Source organism: Alligator sinensis, unplaced genomic scaffold (assembly GCF_000455745.1).
Source record: "Alligator sinensis unplaced genomic scaffold, ASM45574v1 scaffold737_1, whole genome shotgun sequence".
NCBI lineage: Eukaryota > Metazoa > Chordata > Crocodylia > Alligatoridae > Alligator > Alligator sinensis.
In genome coordinates this window covers 2511931-2532935 of record NW_005841930.1, presented here as the reverse complement: position 1 = coordinate 2532935, position 21005 = coordinate 2511931, and the positions used below count along the sequence as shown (strand labels likewise).

At 43.3% G+C, this 21005-nt stretch overlaps 1 protein-coding gene across 5 annotated transcripts in view; it reads right to left on the bottom strand.

Annotated features, from left to right (window-relative positions):
• Window positions 1-21005, bottom strand: part of CDK19 (cyclin dependent kinase 19) — a 226640-nt gene that overhangs the window by 186410 nt on the left and 19225 nt on the right. For 3 of the 5 annotated variants that reach the window (XM_025198850.1, XM_025198849.1, XM_025198845.1), the window contains exon 2: window positions 235-296. In XM_025198850.1, the coding sequence (XP_025054635.1) occupies window positions 235-296 (62 nt within the window). Of the gene's footprint in view, window positions 1-234; window positions 297-2577; window positions 2647-2726; window positions 2760-21005 lie in introns of those variants that run through there. The other 2 variants (XM_025198848.1, XM_025198846.1) reach the window with 2 other exon arrangements.

The window sequence follows — 21005 nt, the reverse complement described above, 5'->3', positions numbered from 1 at the left end:
GCAAATAAGAAATTCTTACCACTCCAATTTTCAGGAAAAGGTGTTGGAAATGCTTCAGTTTAATTTATGTAAAACAGTTTTACCCAGAATTTGGATTACCAGTATGCCACTGTCTGTTTTATATAATTTAAATCTGCTACACGTTGTTGTTTCCTTCTCTCTAAAATACCACCATACAATGCCAGCCATCCCAGCACACACACAATGAAACCAGAAGGCAGAGCTCCTCTTTACCTTCTGCTGAATATTCTGCTATCTCCAAGGCTTGAAGTCCATACACGAAGCCCTTCTGGAATCTATGAACACAGCAGAAGTAAAAGGCAGAGAAGTTTATGTGGATTTAGAGGTCATACTTCTCAAAACACAACAATGCCAAATTCCTAAATGTTATGTATATTTTACTAATTTGTTCTCCAGTCAATTTATAGACTTATCGGTGCACTATAGTAAAGTCCATGCCCACAAGGTAATTACTAGAACTCAAACTAAATATTAAAAAAAAAAAAAAAAAATCAAGTTCTGTTGAAAGGAGAGAGAAAGTTCCCAATTCAGCCTACTGAAATTACTAAAGTAGAATTAATACGTGTTGCAAATCCAGGTAATTACAAGTTACTTATATTTTTTATATAACCAGAAGGGAAATTTTAAACATAAAACAATGAATCTGATTTTTTCAGAAGAAAATCGAGTTGAGTTAAACTAATGACATATTAAAAATAATAAGACACAAGAAGTATATAGAAAAAATAAAGGAAACAATGCTCCTGAAAACTAGGAAAGCATACGTATATGTATGTTAACAGGAACATAACATACATGTGTGTTAACAGGAAAACCAATAACCTACTATTTCAGATTATAAACTAATAGGGAATAGTCAAGATTACTACAATATCTTATTAAAAAGACAATAATTGATTTTGTCTTCATTTTATAAAGATAAATTCAGGTATACTTTCAGAGTAGATACTACCAACATGACAACCTTTATGATTATTTGCCCAACAGTCACCAGTGTCCACAGACTCAGCAGGGCAAGTGCTGCTAAAAGAAAAATCTTGTTTGTTAACTTCTGCTGCAGAATTTGTGTTAGTAAAGTACTAAGTTCTTATATTCTGCACTTCTATAGACCCTCTTCAAAAGACCTTACAACATTCATGGTAGGACATACATATCCCTATTTTATGTATGGAGGGCAAAGGAGAAATGAGGTTAAATAATGTAGCAAGAAAACAGTGATTTTGGTGTTAGCTGAATCCAAAATCTTTGTCATAAAATCATGGGTAACTAGAGTCAGGTCAGGGGATGCCAGGATCTTTTTAATGGTTGTCACTATTACTGGTACAAAAGGACTTTGCAGGTTATGCAAGTGACACAAGAAAGACAGGTGTTTCTGGACTGCTCCAGTACCATTAGAAGCAGTTAAACCTTGCCCTCTTCCAGTTTTCCATTAACTTCTAAAACTAGAAGAGTTACAGCAAATCTTCAGGTCAGAAACATGCGCTGGTTGTACATAAATACTTCAGACTGATCGTATCTTCAGCGAGTTAAGATTTCCCATTGCTTCTTATTACAGAGGAGCCTATTAGCTTCAGTTTGTCCCTAGCTCTTGTAAATAAAACCTCTTTGTTAAGGTTTCATTCTCTTTTCCACTGAATCTCTACCACTATTACTACCAATCTTTTAAAGAAAGTTCAAGGGACATATCAAAACTAAAAAGTTCTCATCATTACTAACAAAGCTGCTTCCAAGGAAATCTCAGGTGACGAGAGATTAATTATATGCTGCAAGCAAGCTTTCTTCAGATCTATTGATACCAAGTCTCCTGATAGTCTGAGAAAAGACGTTCATGTTCACAGCAGAGCTGTCCAATTTGTAAGCAGTCAAGGGCTGCATAACCCACAGGCCACACTAGCAGGGACCACAGACTCCACACCACATCCAAATGATACATGGACCACTCCACCACATTGCACTACATGTCCACCACCTCCAACACAGCAGCCCCATATGGATGACTCCACCCTGCCCCCTCCCCACATCATGCTGGCACCATCCCACCACGGCACTGCAAGCTGCGCAGCTCTGGCCTCACCCTAAGTGCCCTGTAGTGTGTCATGCTGCACTAACCCCTGGGGCAAGTGCAGCACAGGGAAACTGGAGGATGGAGGAGACTCTAAGGGGTGTTGAAGTCAGAAAAGTAGAGGAAATTGCATCAGGGTGGGAGCCCACAGGCTGCAATTTAATCTGTTGCAAGCCACCAATTAGATGGCCCTAATTTAGAGCTTCAAAAAGTATTCAGCTTCTTTTGGTCCAGACAAGATCTTGCCTTCCTGAAAGCAGGTACAATGCAGAGTTGTACTTGGCTTTATGTCCTCCCAACATAGCAATATTAAAAGGTAACAAAGATTTGGGAAATCTTTCCTTTTGGGAAAATACATTGTGCAAGAGATTGCTGCCCCTAGATGAGAAGCAGCAGTAGCAAAGGAAGGCAATTTCTATACCAAACATACCAGTAATTAGGTGGCAAGACAACTGACATATACAAAGTATCTTAAAAATAGACTTGTTAAATACCTTAAAACAGCCAGGGCCAGCTTCTCTGGCAGGCACACCACAAATGAAGTCCATGCCCTGCCTGAACACCACTCTGATCCCCTTCCCCTGCCCAACATGCCACTCAGCTTTTTGCTCCCTGCCCAATCAGCTGCTGTGCTGCCTTTTACCTCCTTAATCTGCTGCATGCCACACAGAGGCTGCCCGTGCCACCTGTGCTGAAGGTGAGCCACTCCTTCCACCTTAAAAGAAGGAATGAGAAGTTTGTTTTTCTATGAATTATAAGCCAACCACTAAAGATGCAGGGCCCTCTGAACTAAGTCAACACAGCATCTGCCACCAGTTTCATAAAATCCCAGGTAATCATTCAGTTAATGACTCATAATATGGACACTGGTTTATAGAATTGTTAAAAGGGTAAAAGTGCAGATAATTTTACAGCAATCAGGACTGATAGTAGAGATTATATCTTTTATTAAACCAATATCATCTCTACTATGAGTCCTGATTGCCTTTTTCTCTAGACCAGTGGTTCTCAAACTTTTTTGTGGATCACTTGAAATTGCTAACGGTCTTGGCAGACCACTTAATAAACTTTTTTTTGTTCTACAAATCAAAGCACACAACTCATATTTTAATATCAGTAGTCTTACAAGTACAGATATTCTCAATTGTTCTGCAACCTCTCTGCAGACTACCTAAATTGAGCTTGCGGACCAGTGGTGGTCTGCGGACCACAGTTTGAGAACCTCTGCTCTAGACCAATATGGCTACAGCCTAGATACCTGACAGATAATTTTACAGAATTACTGAAAAGCTTGTAGCTAAAGATCCTCAAAAAACATTAATTACTGGTAACAGGCTAGCTGTGACTATCTTAACTTACATAGCTAATCTTTTTTCCTCTTCAAAATATCCCTGGGATATAAACATAGGACAGTAGTCAAAAGGCTGACTATAAGCTAGAGGGATAAGAGCTTCATCTGGGGAAACCACAAACATTAGGAATTTGTATTGCTTTTTTGTTTGTTTTTTACAAGAAATACCATGTCCTGAAGAGAAATTCTTCTGTAATCACTGACAATTTGCAAGGAAAACAAACTCTTACAGTAAAACCCCAAAGAAAGGACAAGGGCCCACAAAATTCTGCAAGATTATTTTAACATTACCTTTGTGGTGCACACATCAGGAAACTGTATTCTGTAGATACCAGCAAACTCTCCATGGCAGCAGTCAGAAACATTTTCAGGCAGTGGACTGAAATGATCCAGCTCAGGTTAGCAGGTGCTAGCACGTGGCCACTGCTACCACTCCCACCATTTCGCCCTGCTCACAACACAACATGAGCTAAGCTCTCCACCACCCAACCACAGCACAGCACAAAGGCCTCCGAGGCTGCCAAATGTCCCCGGTTCTGCAGGCCAAATACAGCTACAGGCTAGAGATTATAAACCCCACATTCTGTGAATCATCTGCCCTTGCTGCTTCCCCAACTCAGCTGAAGTGCCTTCCAGTCTTCAGGGCTAGGGACAAGTCACACAAACTGGTTTAAGTGATCAGAAACTGGTTTAAAACTGTAACAGAACAGAAGCTCAGTGCACATAAACTGGGTTCAAAATGGCTGAAACTGGTTTAAGATAAACCTGGTTGAATGTAGTATCAGACTTAGCTGATTTAGGCCAAACCAATTTATGGAACTTCTGTCCCAGACCCCTTCCTGGTTCAAGTTAAATCACAGCCCCCCAGCATCCCAGCATGCTTTGCAGCCCTGGGCTGTGCTGTCTGCTTGAGCAGAGCAGGGTTGGCCCTGCCCCCCACACCCTAGCTGAAGCAGTGACAGCTAGCTAACAATGGGGTGGGAGTGGAAAACCTGGCTGGTGCAACCCCATCTGCCTGGCAGGGGTGGAGCAACCCCTGCCAGACTTTCCCCCGCTGGAGTGGAGGCGGGGCAAGGGCAGGGGCTGGAGCCAGCAGAGTCAGGGACTCCATCCCGGGTTTGCCCGGCTTACTCCCCTGCTCTCTGTTCAAGTGGCGGGGGGGGGGAAGAAGAGGAGAGGGGGCATAACCAGAGCCCACCCAGGAAGTGCCTCAAGCAAAGAGCAGGCAGGGAAGAGAATTCAAAATTCCTGTTTTTCCTCTCTCCCACAGGCAAAGAGACCCCAGCCGGGGTCTGCTGGCTTTCCTCCTTGCTTGCCACTCTAGCAGCAAGGGGTGTGGACAGAGCTGCGGCCACATCCCCAGCCACTAGAGCAGCAAGCAAGGGGGGAAAGCCGGGCAGACTCTGGCTGAGGTCCCCATGCCCATGCCCAAGAGGGGAGACAAGGGAGTGTAATTCCCCTCCCTGCCCTGCCTTCACCTGAGGTGCTGCCTGGGCCAGTGTCTGGCAATGGCTGGTTCCCCCTTCCCCCACCAGGCAGACCCCAGCTGTGGTCCCTGCAGCCCAAGATGGGGGTTTAAACCCCTCCCCAATCATACTCAGTGGCCTGCCAGGGCCTGGCCATTCCCCCCTCCCACCCTGTCAGCTTCCCTTCAGCCTTGCGACTGCTGCAGAAGAGAAGGGAGGGCTTGTTCTAATGCTTGTAGCCTGAGCCACTGCAGGCCTGTGGCTGCATTTCTGGAATCAGAAGTGAATGTCTATTCACTTGCAAATCGGTTCAATCTACGCAGGTTAGACTAACCTGTAAAAATTGAATCAATTCAGACTTGGGCTTTTTGAATGTCTGTATTTAGTCCAGATCACACAGTTGAGGGTTGCGTGCAAGCCTACAAAATAACATGGAGGCAAGTCTTGGTTAAACTGGCATAGAAACACAAACTGACTTCAGGTTAAAATCTGACTGATTAGGAGCAAGAAAGATTAAAGTAATCCACTCTGACAGATGGGCACACTGCTTGTTTGTCCTATTTGAAAAAACACCATTAGGCAGAGACTGACGGAATCTGTCAGGTCCCATTTCATTCATTCTGGTTAGGAAGGCCAGCTACCACTGCCAATGGACAATCTGGATATGATTTTTCCTTCCCAGTATAAAGAGATTCAGACATTAAATCATTTACAAAGTTGTATAACAGGCTTAAAAGTTACAAATGCACACAGGTTAAAGCCTAGTAGATAAAGCTTTTTTAATATTAAAATTAAAACCAGAGCATAAGGCAGGAACAGGCAATTATTTCAGCTGGAGGGCTGCCAAATGAGTTTTGGTGGGCCGTCAAGGGCCACAAGGGTAGCCTCACTCCTTGACAGGTGCCCCGCCCCCTGATTGCCATCTTGGGACCAGAAGTCCCACCCCTAACCCCTGGCCTTTGCCACTGGAATCCCTCCCCTTGCCCTCTAGAAATATTCTTTTTGGGAGGGAAGGGTTGCCATCTTGGAACCAGAAAAAAAAACCCACCAAATCATATACTAGAAGTCAAACACCTATTATAACATATTTTAATTTTATTATAAAAAATATGTCATGATTTTTGTTAGTGTAGTGTATATAGTGATGATAGCATAAAACCTCCAAAATAAAGTCTTGCTCTTGTATATTGTGCGTGGGGGAGTGTGGTGAGGTTGGTAGTAGCTCTGTGTGTATGGTGGAATGTGGGTGGGAGTGGGAGGGGGGCAATAGAGTATGTTGGGGGGTGTATATGTGGGGGTGTTGTGGGGGCAGGGTGTGGGTGTGTGACATTTGTGGAATGCAAGGTAGGGTGTGGGGACCGCCCCACACGCTCTCCCCGATGGTACACAGCTCCTGCTGCTGGCAGCTGCAGGTGGCCAGGGTTCATGCCCCGTGTAGGTGCTGCCACACAGTGGCACACGGCTCTGGCCTGTGCTGCGCGTAGTGGCGAGGAGCACAGCCAGGCCAGCCTGCTTCTATCAAACAGGACTCTCCGCACTGCACATGCAGCTGCCAGCACTCGCACGCCACTAGGGAAAGCCCTGCGTGCTGGAGTAGGCTGCACCACTCCCACCTGTGCAGGTCCTAGGACTGCCAAGAAGCAGGGGGTAAGTGCTCCCCTCCACTTCTGGCAGAGCCCCAGGACCTGCATGGCAGGGAGCAGTGAAGGCAGCCAGCTCCAGTATGGGGGGCTTCCCCTGGTGGTGCACAAGTGCCAGCAGCTGCATGATTGCCGTGGGGAGCTCCACACAATAGAGGCAGGCTGGCCTGGCTGCACTCCTTGCCACCACATGCAGCACTGGCCGGAGCCGCACGTTGCCAGGCACAGGGCATGAGCACTGGCTGCCTGCTGCTGCTGCTGACAGCAGGGTCTATGCACCATAGGGGGAAGTTTGTGGGGGATCTCCCCACACACTCACACTCTGCCCACCGTCGGCTCTGCACTCCTGCTGGCCCCCTGGGTACAGGCTCTGTGCTGACACCAGCCCCAAGCTCAGCGCTGCTGCCTAGCTGCATTTCCCGCTGCTTCCCTACCTGGTGCCCAGAGTGAGCAGGCCAGGGAAGCCAAGCAGGTCCTCCGGCAGCTACAGCAATGACAGTAGCAGCCCTGCCCAGAAGCTATGTGCTGGTTGGGCCAGACCCTTCCACCCACATGGTCTGGGTGGGCTTCATTAGTTAGTGGGCATCCATGGGCCAAATGAAAGTACCTAGCAGGCCATATTTTGCCCCTGGCATAAAGGCATGTGGGGTTTGTTTTGTTTGTTTTTTTTTCTTATCTGGTTCTTTTTGTTACTCTTCCATACACTTTCAGTAGCTCACTCCCCTACTATGAACTACACTTACTTGTTGAGTCTAATATTAAAACAGAATTGAAGAACTTTTGTGGTAAAGGTAACTGGCCAGGCTGTGGAGGCAGGCACCCAGCACCAGGTCTCCTGAGCCCCATTCTGCCCCAACACGCATAGAAGGGGAGGGAGAAATTCTCCTCCTCTTCCATGTGGCAGCAAAGCAAAGCAGGGCTCAGGTGAGCTTTACTTTCTTCAAACAGCTGAAGAACAGCCTGTGTAGTGTTGTTCTGTGGTAATCAGTCCCATGGAAGGCTTCCTCAGTCAGAGGCATGGGAAAGCCCACCCTGAAATAACGCCTAAAATTGGCTCCAGCAAGCCTGCAGCCTGCTTTTCCCTCTGCTGGAGCCTGAATTACGGTGGTCACTTGTGATTGCCTACTCTTTGGCTGCGATTTGATGGACGATCTGTTTGTTAACCTAGTATTTTAATACTGGTATCAAAAGCTTGGCTCTAATAAATCAATTAAATAGTCCAAAAGAAGTAAAGTGGGGTAGGTGGGCTGTTGGGTTTGGGGTTTCTTTGTTTTTTTTACACAGATATGGCTTTACATTATAGATCACAAAGAAACAATGGTCTTTCAGGCACAGCACAAACCTTACAGCTTTACCCTTTTAGTTAAGAGTGATTAGCTGACAGATGTACTTTTCTCTTCCCTGGAAACTTTACTTAGAGCTTATTCAGGTAAGAGAGCACCACACTTTCTGTAAGAGTGTAGTAATAAAACAACCACTTAACCTCACAGTCTGAAATGAAATACGTGCCAAACAATCTCTGTTCTGCCACAGAATATTTCCATTTGTATTTTCCGTATACTAAAAAAGCATTTTGTATTAAGTAAAATAATTATACATTTTATACTCCAGATAAATCACTTTTTGCATTATGTTTCAAGTTAGTTGGCTAAACAAACATTGGACAATAGATCACAATGGTCAATTCATACAAATATGCAACTTAACAGTCACACAAGCATGACAGACAAACATGGCGATTATCTTTTGTGATACGGTCACATTAGACATGAGGAAATATTGTGCCCCTTTCCAATCTTGTGCAAAAGTCCCCTTTGTCACATGCACTTATCCCTGCTCCCTAAAGAGAGTTCTCCAGGCAACTGTATGCAGAAGAAAGCTATGCTGAAGAGTCACTCTAATCTTTCTATGGAGAGTAGAGTAGTAGTAAGGCTGAAAGATTATTCTACCCATTTTACACAAACAGGCATCTACAAAGCAGCTGCCCAGGGCCAAAATAAAATAGAAGCAGAAAAAAAACCCTCTCTCTACAGTTCTTGTCAGGGACACGGAAAGAAATTTACCCCTGCATTCCAAATGCTGTCCTGATAAAAGCAAAGTTAGCTTTACTTACAATCGCTTCAATAACGAAATTACAAAGCTTATCAGGGAAGCTCTTAGTCTCATCTCAAACTTCAAAGCCATTTTTGTTTATATCCTTAAGTCTTCCTCTTTTTCAACAGCATAGCTTGGATGAAGTTTCACATTGGCACACTACGATATTCTTCCAATGAACTCACAGGTTAACAGTAATGCTGGAATGTAACTTGTACTGTCTTTCAGTTGAATAAACAGAACATGAATTCAATAAAGCAAATAAGTCTAAATGCTAGCCCACCTTTGATGATTTCTATGCCACCCAACTCCAGTTGAGATCTTTGTGCAGTGCTATAATACATGTTTATGCAAAAACATAGTAAACACATTTTTTTTCATTGACATAGAGAATGGACTTGAGAACGGCAGTGTGTGCAACCATCAATAACACACCAAAATCCAAAAGAAAACAAACAAACAAACAAAATCAATCATTTGGTAGCGCACAAGAAAGTTTATTGTAATAAAATGCAGGCTCAGATCAGCGACCACTTGGCAAGTAAGTGGCTCTGTCTTTACTTCAGAGATATTTATCTTGCAGGAAGTCATTATCCTCTTTCTTTTCTTACACATTTTCTTAAACATTTTCTTAACTAAACTGATTTAGAAGATGAAAAACAAAAATGGTCATGCATTTCCAAGCCTTCTTTATGCTTGCGGTTTTTGATCTGCAACAAACTGTACATCATACAGGTCCAAACACAATGAAGCATTTTAGACAAACAAACGGGCTAAAACCAAGCTCATTTCACATTCTGAGAATGAAGAAAAATGTAAAATTTAAGCCAGCAACAGTTGACAGTAAATAATTAATTTTAGGTGTCAAACAGCCAGGCCATTGAGCCACTTCCTCCAGCCCACTGGACTACCAGGGATGGCAAGCATGGCCTAACACAGAATGCAGGGCTGCTGGGCCCTGGTGGACACAGCCAACCAGCAACAGAAAGATGAGCAAGGGCTGTGCTGACACAGTGAAACACAGTTTACCATACCACCACCATCCCCACTGCAGCAGCTGCTATCCCTGCTGATCCCTGCTCTGGCTTAGATCCCCATGGTTCAGATCTAGCCTAGCCTAGGACAGGAGGGAGTGTTTGATACCTCTCATTTATGGGACTTCAGTGACCAAAATCATCAGTGCCCTTTTTACTCTAATGTCATAATACATTTAAAAGTCAAAGACAACTATAGCATTGCTTTCACACACCAACTATTTCAAAACTAAATACAATTATAATCAGTGGAACAAGTGGTACTCTTCAATAAATCTAAACAAATAATGGATCACCATGTCTCTCTCTCAGGAGTTCTTTTCCAAAGAGAAAGTCTTCCCGAGGGGGACATAAACTTGTGTTAGCCCTGAAATAATCAGACATTCTATATATTAAAAACACATGTGAAAAAGTCTATATTATTCTCTGAAGAATAGGAGTGTGCAAAATGGGCCCTATTCAATTTGGATTCGGCCTGAATTGGGGGCAGTGATTCGATTAGTTGATTCAGATCACTACCCCGATTCAGAATCTGAAGATTCAATACTGATTTGGAGAATCAGCGATTCGGACGTAAACACAGCTTTAAATGTTTTTTCTACATACCTCGAGGTACCAGCACAGCTCGTGAATGCTGTGATGCTGGGGCACATGGAATGTCCCACAGAAGTGTGGGGGAGTCCTCCACATGCTCAGTGGCAGCCCCCCGCATGCTCAGTGACGAACCCGGAAATAAACCAGAAGTACTTCTGGGTTTGTAGTGAAGCCCATGGCTCCATAACGTTATCATCTGAGTGTCAGGCTCGCCCTCTTTTCTTTACATAAAACCAAGTAAATAACTGCTCTGGCTGTTTCAGTGAGAAATACCCATCTACTACAGCTAACATCAAAAGATAAGGGGATGCCCAGTAGGCCTGTGCGAGTCGGCAGCGATCCAATCCGGCTTCAGATGGCAGTGATCCAATCTGAAGCTCCGGACTGGGTTTCCACCTTGATTCGGCCGAAGCGGCTCCAAAGCTTTGGAGCCGCCTTGGAGATCCGACCATAGGGTATAATGGGGAAATCAATGAAATATCTATAACTTTGTTGTTTTTTGTCCGATTTGAATGAAACTTGCAGAGATGGTAGCCTCTTCTGCAAGCATGAAACCTGCCAAGTTTCAAGAAGATCGGTGCAGGGGTTTGGGGGGAACTGTACTCCAAATTCTTGAAAGCAAAACTCCTGTCACAGCTATGTGTTACACCACAGGGGGGTCAAAACTGCAGGGGTGGTAGCTGTTACTGAGGACACAAAGCCTGCCAAGTTTCAAGAAGATCGGTGCAGGGGTTTGGGAGGAACTGCGCCTCAAGCTGTGAGCAAGCAAAACTCGTGACATGGGTGACACCGTGTATGTTAAGGCGCAGCAGGATAAAAGCTGCAGGGATGGTGGCCCCTGCTGTGGCCACGAAGCCTGCCAGCTGTCGAGGAGATCAGTGCAGGGGGGTTCTGGGGCCCTGCATCCCTAGCTGCTGACAGGCAAAACTCATGCCATGGGTTCTTGTGGGCCTGACTGTGTCCGTCTTGGGGCAGTTGATTGTATGCATGGATTCTTTCCTCTCCTTAGCCTGGTTTTGTAGGCTAATTGATGGCAATTAACTAGCTACATTAGCTAGGTCCTGTGTATTGAGCTGGTCCCCGAGTGAATCATGATTGATTGGTAACTGGTAACACAGTAGCTTAGCAGCCTGGCCTGCAGTAGCGTCTCCCACGCCCCAAGACAGAGACAGTCAGTCCAAAGGGCACCCATGTCACGAGTTTTGCCTGTCAGCAGCTAGGGGTGCAGGGCCCCAGAACCCCCCTGCACTGATCTCCTCGACAGCTGGCAGGCTTCGTGGCCACAGCAGGGGCCACCATCCCTGCAGCTGTCACTCCACTGCGCCTTAACATACACAATACACCCCCCCCCACACACACACACACACCCCCCCCTGTGTTGTAACACAGACAACAGGAGTTTTGCTTTCAAGAATTTGGGGTGCAGTTCCCCCCCAAACCCCAGCACCAATTTTCTTGAGACTTGGCAGGCTTCATGCTCTCTGCAGTCTACGACGGCTGACAATTTCATCCAAATTGAACAAAAAACAACAAAGTTATAGCTATTGTATTGTTTCCCCATTATACCCTGCGACCAGATCTCTGAGGCAGCTCCGAGGCACTTCAGGAAACTCTGAACCGCCTCCACTTCAGGAACCCTAATGAGGCCAAGGCTTCGACCCGGACATGCTGCTTCAGACCCCAAAGCGTCCAAAGCTTCTCCGGATCCGAAGCTCTGTCCAAAGCCTCACACAGCCCTAACGGCCAGCTTGTTCAAATTTGTACAGAGTATGTATAGATGACCAGGTGGCTGCTTTACAGATTTCTTTGTGATCTTTCTGACAATAAATCTACCACAGCTATGCAGGAGTGAGCTGAAATAATGAAGCTGGAGTTGCACTTTTATTTGCTTGCTTCTTGTAGCTGATATATTTTAGCCTTCTGCTAACAGAAGGTTCTGAACTTATTTCTGCTAGACACTAGATAATAAAAATACATACAAAAGGTTTGCCTTCCTGAACTGAGCTGTAGCATGAGTAAAGGTGTGCATACACACCTACTTTAAAGGCTCTGCTACCATCTCTTTGGATTACAGTAGAGCTGGGCAGAAGACTGAAGGACACTTTCCTATTCTCCTTAATGCCTAGAGTTAATTTAAAGCCTGAAGATGGGGCTGATTCCACATGCCAAGTTCCTAACACCTCAGTATGGAAAACGTAGTATTGAGATCCTAGGAAAAAAACTATTATTTCAGACAATCTTTAAACTAAAATGATAAATAATTCTATGTATTAGTAAGCCCATATTTATTAGTAAGGAGGTATCTTAAGTGTTTAATACAGAACCTTTAAAATTGGATTAGATCCCATAAGAAAAGAGTGCATTTCAAGAGGATGCAGAAGAGTTTCTTCTCTCAAAATGAAATCCACCACTTTAGTGCACTAATTCTGCCAAATAAACAGAGACAAATGGAGTATCTACATTACTGGCCTTAGCTTGAGTCAATACTGAAGAAATGTGATCTGCCATACTAATATAGACACTGTTAATCTGGGGAAAAACCTCTACCAGACCTCTGAATATACAGAAAGAGACAGTCTCCTCCCTCCCCCCATAAGCTAACAGCAGATATTATCTCTTCTGAATTCTGGCATAAGAGGCTCTGCTAAAAAGCCAAGAAGCTAGGCTCTATCTGCAGTCTGATGTATGATTAGACTTTTCCATCTGCTTAATGGAAAGCAGGTGATCTGTTCCCTGCAACTGAAAATGCAGAAGAAAGTCTGGTGGTTTTTCAGCACTGGAACTACATCTTGACTTGTATGCACAAAGTTCTGGTCTTCCTCCGAGGCTGTATACATAAGAGACCAAATATCAGAGATGTTTCTACCACAGTAGTAGTAGTAAAACTTTCTTTTTTAAATAAAGATTGAGAAGAAAATCATTCTGCCAGACAGGATGAGACATGAAAGAGCTTCAAGAATGCGTTTCCAAACTCAACAGATAATAAGAAAAGAAAAAAACTCCAGTAGTGCAAGGGAGAGTCCACATACGTCTGCTTTGTAAGGCAGGTCATATAAGACCAAGAAAGACCAAATCAGATGTTCATCCCAGAGAAGGAATGCTTTGGGAGTACACTCAAGCCCATGAAGATTATGTAGAAAGTACCATCTGGCCATCTAACTGAACAAATTCAGACTAGAAATAAAAAACAATTTTAAACAGCAAGGAATCACTGGACCAACAGCTGCTGTGGATTCTCCATCACTTGACATTTTTTTAAATTAAAAAAAATATTTTTCATAGAGATTTGATCATTCAATAAGGAATTAATTCAGGGATGGTTCATGGTCTGTGTAATAGAGGAGGTCAGAATAAATTATTACAATAGTACCTTCTGCATTATAATCTACCAATGTATTATTAAAATATCTGTGGTACACAATTAAAGTTGCTCTCCCTCTAACAGCCTTTACATTAAGGTTCTCATTATGTAGGTCAAGTTAGTAAGAAGTTGAAATCAACAACAGTACTCAATGAATTGGTATCAAAGAGTATTCAAAATACTTATGGTTTTGCAGCCTAGGACTGGAGGCCAGCAAAGTGTAGTTTCACTGGCTTCCAGCACAAGCCAGCAGGATTAGCAAAGACTAAGTGGAACAAAGAAAGGGCAGAAAGGGAATTACAGAAGGCTCAGTAGGAAGAGCTGGCAACTCCATTTCCAACACCTGACTTACTGAAGCTGGAGGCCATTTGTGCTAGTAACTCCAAATGACTGCAGCTAAATTATTTAAGATGCAGCTACCAAAGTCTTGAAAAATACCCAGAAGCATGACAATTTTACCAAAGTGTGGGGTGCAAAGGCCCAAAAGGAATGATATCTACTTCTGCAGAAGTGTAACACAAGACCTCTTCCACAAGAAGACACCCTCCTATTTCACATTTAGCTTGCAGATCTTTTGGTACACTTTTTTGTTACTTAAATACTGTGTTTTATTTGGGAGGACTGGCTGAAGAGCTCCTGCAGGAGCAAAACCACCTACAGAACTCAGCTGGCTGGGCAACCCACTTACACAGTCCTTACCAAGGAGAATATAATTCCATCTCTTCCTAAAACTGAAAGTGAAATTTACATACACTTACTGATCCTGGATGATAACTAGATATGGATATGAAAAAAAGGAGTAAACTGACAACTCAGGCATACCAAACACGCCCATACTAAAGACCTTAATTGGACTTACTTGAATTAAGACACCCAAAAATGATATGCTTCCATTAACATTAGAACTCTGACAGTTTAAGAAATCCATGAATTCCACTTGCACGTATGAACCCTATATCTGATTATGACCATCTATGTGGTCACCGCCTACACTGGAAGTGACAGTGCCACTCTATTCAGCGCTGATTAGGCCTCATCTAGAGTGCTGTGTGCAGCTTTCAGATCCACATTTCAAAGAAGAAACGGAGAAGTTAGAGAAGGTCCAGAGGCAGTTGGCAAAGGGAGGGCTTGGAAAGCAAGTCATACAAGGAGTGGCTGAAGGAGCTAGACATGTTCAGCTTACAGAAAAGACACTTAAGGGGGGACAGGATAGCAATCTTCAAATACTTGAAGATCTGCCATAAAAAAAGAGTAGGATTAGGACCAGTGGGTGCATCTACACATGCACTTTAATGCGCAGCAGACTATTTTACTGCACATCAAAACATCACATAAAAACATGAATATGCAGTAAAATAGTCTGTTGCGCATTTGGCATCACTAAAAAAAGTTTGCAAATGGCTTTTGAATGCTGAGATGGTAGGGCAGATGAAACATCCCATGGGAGCACAGGGGGGTCCCCTGCACGCTCGGCGGTGGACCCGGAAGCGGACCAGTACTTCCAGTCCACTTCTGGGTCCACCGCTGAGCACGTGGGGGACTCCCCCAGTGCTCCCCCCCAGCTCGGTGATCAGCCACAGGGGGACCCCGGGTGCCCCCCCAGGCCCAGGAGGCACCAGTTGCTGAGCCGGGGGGGGGGGGAAGAGGTCCCTCGCATGCTCCGCGGTGGACCCAGAAGTGGACCGGAAGTACTTCTGGTCCACTTCCACATCCACCACCAAGCACCCTGGGGACCCCACCATGCTCCCATGGGACGTTCCATCTGTCCCACCATCTCAGCATTCACCAGCCGCAACTGGTACCTCAAGGTACGTAGACAAAACATATAAAGCCATGTCTATGTCCGAATTATCGAATCTCTCTGAATCAAATCGGAGGCTTCCAATTCGATTTGGAGAAATTAATGGGGCTCCTGATTCGATTCAGATTCATAGATTAAGCTGCCGAATTGGGCCGAATCTCCTCTAAATCAAATCAGTGACTGAAGCTTCACACAGCCCTAATAGACGCTACTAATTAATGATGATCAATTATTAATGACTTACTATTGTAAAAGCCTTTCATTTGAGTAACCTACATGGGCAGAGGGTGACCTAATGGGACACGTACAACAGAAAGGCCCAAAGAAAGGTACTAAAACCAGTTTCTAAAAGGTATGGTCTCTCCAGCAAAGAAACCATCAACAGGAAGAGGAAACTGAACTGAAGGCATAGGCGCCGACTTTGGTTTTTGCCGGTGGGTGTTTGCAGATGTTAAAAATGTAAATGGCGCTTTATTGTAACTAGGCGTGTTCCCGCGGCAAGCCCCGCGCATGCTCAGAAAAGGTAGGGTGTTAACTTCAACTTGCCTCTGCAATGTCTATAAAGATTAGGTGCTTCAGTGGACATTTTTTGGCATTTTTATCTAATAGCTGATTTAAATCAGCTTTAGCTAAAAGTGCCAAAAAGCTCCACTGAAGCACCCAATCTCTACAGATGCTGCAGAGCCAAGTTAAAGTAACACGCTGCTTTTTCCAATAAAATACAGAAGGGGGGCGGGGGGGTTGACATCTGCAAGCAGCCACAGAGATCTAACATGTAAAACCAAAATGATCGGAGCTTGTGGGTGGTAAGCACTCGCTAATTTTCAGTAGATGCTTGAGACCCGGAGCACACAGAGTTGGTGCATATGACTGAAGGTATGGGAAAGCTAAGGGCCCTGGACTCCCAGAAGGACACCAAGACCCACTCAGGAAATATGATAAACTGAGGAAGAAATCTGTTTGAAGAACTAAATCAGAGTACCTATAATGAGCCAAGAGACAGACTTTTGAGGATGAGACGGGTCTTCAGACGTAAGGCAGCAGGGTTGAAGGACCCCTGCCACAGAAGCAACAGCTCCTTTCCAGTACCTTAGCAGAATACTACTGAGACCTAATAAAGCCAAAAGGCTGAATCCAGCAATATAGAACCACAAGGGGGAAACTCAGCCAGGGCTGTAGTTAGACTATGATGTTTTGCAATTAAGTTATTCCTGACTGCACCATGCTCTATTTGCAATGCATGGCACAAGCAACTGACAGGTATAAACAATTAATTAGATTCAAGATCCATCTACCCTTCAGTATTGGAAGTATTTTTTGCATGGTAGCATACTATTATTATACCCTAAATTCTAATTAAAAGAATTGCACCAACACAAATGGCAGTAACTCAGAGTGTGTAATTCCAAATATCAGTAACCCATTATGCCATCATTCTGGACAACAGACCACTAAATTCATATCAACCACTTCTTTTGGTATTCAAATCATTCATCATTCAAGCCAAATGACACAGGACATGTAAGTCGATCTGAGCTCTTTGGTCCCTGACTGCACAAGATAATGTTGAGCAAAGAAAACTATTTTAGGAAATGCCCCTGCGTTGTCCTTTCTGTAGACAGTATTTTGGTAATGAGAGTTCAAAAACATGATACCTGGAATTAAGCAACCTGGTCCTTAGCTTGAGCTAATACATTTTAAAAAAGCAATAGTTTTCAATTGCAGCAGAACAAATTGAGACCCAAGGAAAAAAAATCATTGGTGTTAGAACAGCCTCTCAGTCTGGTTTCCTAGTGGATCCCACCCATGAGTTCCCTGAGTGAGTCGAAGTCTGCTTTTCTGAAGTTCAGAGTCCTTAGTCTGCTGCTCTCCATCCTTCCTTTCCTCAGGATCCTGAACTCTATCATCTCATGGTCACTACTGCCCAAGTTGCCATCCACTACTACATTCACCACCCATTCCTCCATTTGTGAGCAGCAAGTCAAGAAGAGCATGGCCCTTAGTTGGCTACTCCAGCACTTGTGCCAGGAAGCTGTCCCCACCATGCACCTGCTTGTCACTGCTTTTACCAGCTCATAACTGCCCTCAGGGCTTCAGATCAGAGGTCAGACCCAGCTGGAGATGATAAGGAATTAAATCAGGAGGAGAAAAAAATGGCATCTACCATCACTGTTATCCACTGCGGCACAGCAGGTACTTAACAAGGAAGCAAATTAGATGTACCTTAATCAAGTACGAGTAAGCAGGGGGCATACTTTAACAAAGGATATCTAAATGGTGGTGGTGGTGGGCTCTATAGGGCAGCACTCCAGCTTTGGACTTTATTGAATGAAGTCTCCCTCTGGAGCATACACACAAGTTGCTCTATCATAGAGACAGTTACTGAGGCAGCAGAATACTTAGTGATATTTTCCAGTTCAAACAAAGAAACTAAACCTCTAGAGTCAATCCTGTATGAAACTCTCATTAACACAAGTAGCATTTCCAAGAGCAGAGATGCTTCATATCATGGCAAAACAGAAAAGCATTTACTGAATTCAGTACTTAGGCTCACAGATTGATTTAATAAATTTCAAACCTTGAAGCTAAAAGGGACCACTAGCTTCCTGTATATCTGATTTTTACAGAAGAGTCAGAGAAGGATGTAAGACAACGTAATAGAAAAGGAATTAATAAATGAGTATTGCAACACAATATTTGCTATAACATCTTAACTCTACTGCAAATCATAATAGCCAATGCTTTATCTTTAAACAATCTACCACACAATCATGTGATAAATACAAATGAAGTTCCTGAGAAAACTTTCTAATTCCATAAACAGATACATTTCAAATCACAAGTCACCTAAATTGTTCTTTACTTCCTGAAGTCATGAGTAGTTTGCCTTAAAAAAAAAAATAGACAACTATCCTGGACCAGTTCCAGAGTTGTTCAGTATTTAATTGAAACAAACAAATCTTTTAATGTCAATTACTGTACTTTGTTTCATCCAAGGCACACTTGAGAGATTGAAAAAAAATCCTAGTCTAGTTTCAACTCTTGAATGTCAACGAACAAGGTCAACAAGAGATGCATTTTGGGAAGCAAAGAGCAAAAGTTTACCATTTAATCTTACAAAGAAAAATAAATGCCCTGTGTTTGTATATATTGGCTAAAATACAACTTGTTACATCAGAGGAAGCAGAGTATCCATGGGGAAATATATGAACATGAAAACAACAGAAAAGGAGAAAGACATGGGTATATTAGTCAATCACAGAATGACTACAAGTCACCAACATGATGAGACCATTAAAAAGGCAAATAAAATTATAGGATGCATCAGAAGAGATTTCTAGGAGAGAGAGGAAAGTATTAACACCATTACGCAAGACACTGATGAGATCACACCTGGAATACTGTGCAGTTCTGATCAGGCATGTTAAATAAGATGAATTAAAACTAGTGAAAAGAAGTACAGAGAAAGATGATCAAGCTCTTCACTCCCTTATCATATGGAAGAAGAGTAAAAACATTTAGCTTGCTTAGCCCAGAAAAATCTCAGGTGTGGGGGAACTGGTTAAAAACAGGGAGGAAAGAACTATTTCATGTAAAGGAAAAAACTAGCAAGAACCAAAATGGATATGGAATGAATATATTTAAACTGAAAATTAGAAGTGGGTTTCTAAGCCAATAAAGTAATGAGGTTCTAGAAGAGATTCCCAAAAGGCTGTCGTGAGAAAAACAAAAAACTAATTTTAAAAGAGTATGATAGATTTATGAAAGGGATCATCTGATATGGCTGCTGCAATAACTGAAGACTGAATTTGAGAACCTACAAGCTGTCCTCATAGAAAAGTTACTCAGCTCATGGCTTAGTCCCCAGTTCTACCAGCTTTTCCAGCACTTTCCTCTAGTAGTCAACAATTAAAAGCTGGGGGGGGAGGGGAAATCAACTCTTCCCTCAAAAAGTTTCTTTTCTTTTCTCCTCTCTAACAACTGGCAATCTCCACTACCCACTGCATGCAATGACATATCTGACAATTCATCACAAATGTTTTGGTACTGCTAAGGTGATGATGTTGCCTTCATGGTCCAGGAGATCTGCAAAAGGCAAGAATTCCTGTGGGTAATAACAGTCCTACTTAACAGGTTTTTGTTCCATCTGCCATTTACCTCAGCTGTGTCTTGGAGGAAAGGTACTACAATACTTCAATGCTTGCCTATGTCAATCCCAACCACACTGTCGGCCCAATAAAAATACCACCTACAAGAATTCTTGTCTTTCGCAATTTATTCCAAGCTCCTTTTTGTCCCATCCCCTCCAACTCTGATCTTTTTCACTAAGTCTTGCCACATTTTCCTTCTTTGCTCATTAAACTTGGTTCACTTCTGCAAGGAATCTATTCTTCTCAAAATCCATAACTAGGATGTTTTTCTCTCTCATTTTCACAAATACAACCTCCTTCTATGCCTCATCACCCAGACTTATCTTATTTCTTCTCACACAGGCACTTCAGCTTCCTGGTTATAGTGATGCATATAGTGGGTAATGAAATATACAGTTGAACATTACCTGCTCTGCTAAATATTTTAGTTTGCTTAGTTTATGTTATCTGGTAAAGCAGCACCGATATGCCAACAAAAAAAATTCTCTCAGCTGTTGTATGCCTATGCTCAAGGATAGCTGCACTACAAATTCAGCTGTAGACTAACCCACTATATTCAACAGCCTGCGGGAAACAGTTGCAGTTGCCTATAATCACTTTACAATAGCTACGTTTCCAACAGGACAGAAAGTTGTACCAACATCTCAGCAACTGTGTAATATCAACTTATCCATGGCTGTAAAACACTAATTACCCAATTTTTATTTCATTTTTCCATCAGTATGCTTCACAACCAACTAAGGTAGATAGAATTCTGTCCACCATCATGTACTTGTATTTTATTTTATTTTGTTTTTAAAGACTGACATAGTAATGTCTGTGTTTTTAGGCTCTGCATCAAGCCAAAATAGTGTTCAGTCATACTCAAGAGAATACAGTGATCAGATAATCGAATTCATAAGTATTCTTCAGTTCTGGCTCAAAGTAGTCCGTTTCAACAAGGGCCTCCCACACAACATTAAGTTGCTTTTACCTTAACAAAATTAAAATTTTTGTGATTCAATCTGGCACCAATGACAGGCCAGAAAATTGATGTAGCAAGTAACAGAGTGCTTAACCCTGTTAGATGCAGAACAGGTTAGTGGAGATAGGGAAAGGAATTTCAGATGTAGGCATACAACTAGGGTTACCATACATCCAGATTTTCTTTTTGGGTCCTCCCATTTCCATCTAGGGGAGGGTTTGTTTTTTTTTAAATATTAGCAAATGTCTGGGATTTTGTTGCGCCTCTGCTTTCCTAGTACTTCCTGGCTTGCCTGAGCAAGGAGCTGCTTGGGGCTGGGGGCAGCAAAGAAAGGTGATTGGAGGCCTGCATGTGTGCATGTGCACACATGCCTACTGGCACCAGCGCTGCAGCAAGGAGGGAAGGAGGGCGGGGGAGGGGGGGACAGCAGGGAGCTGCACGGGCAGCGGGGCTGACCGGGTCAAGA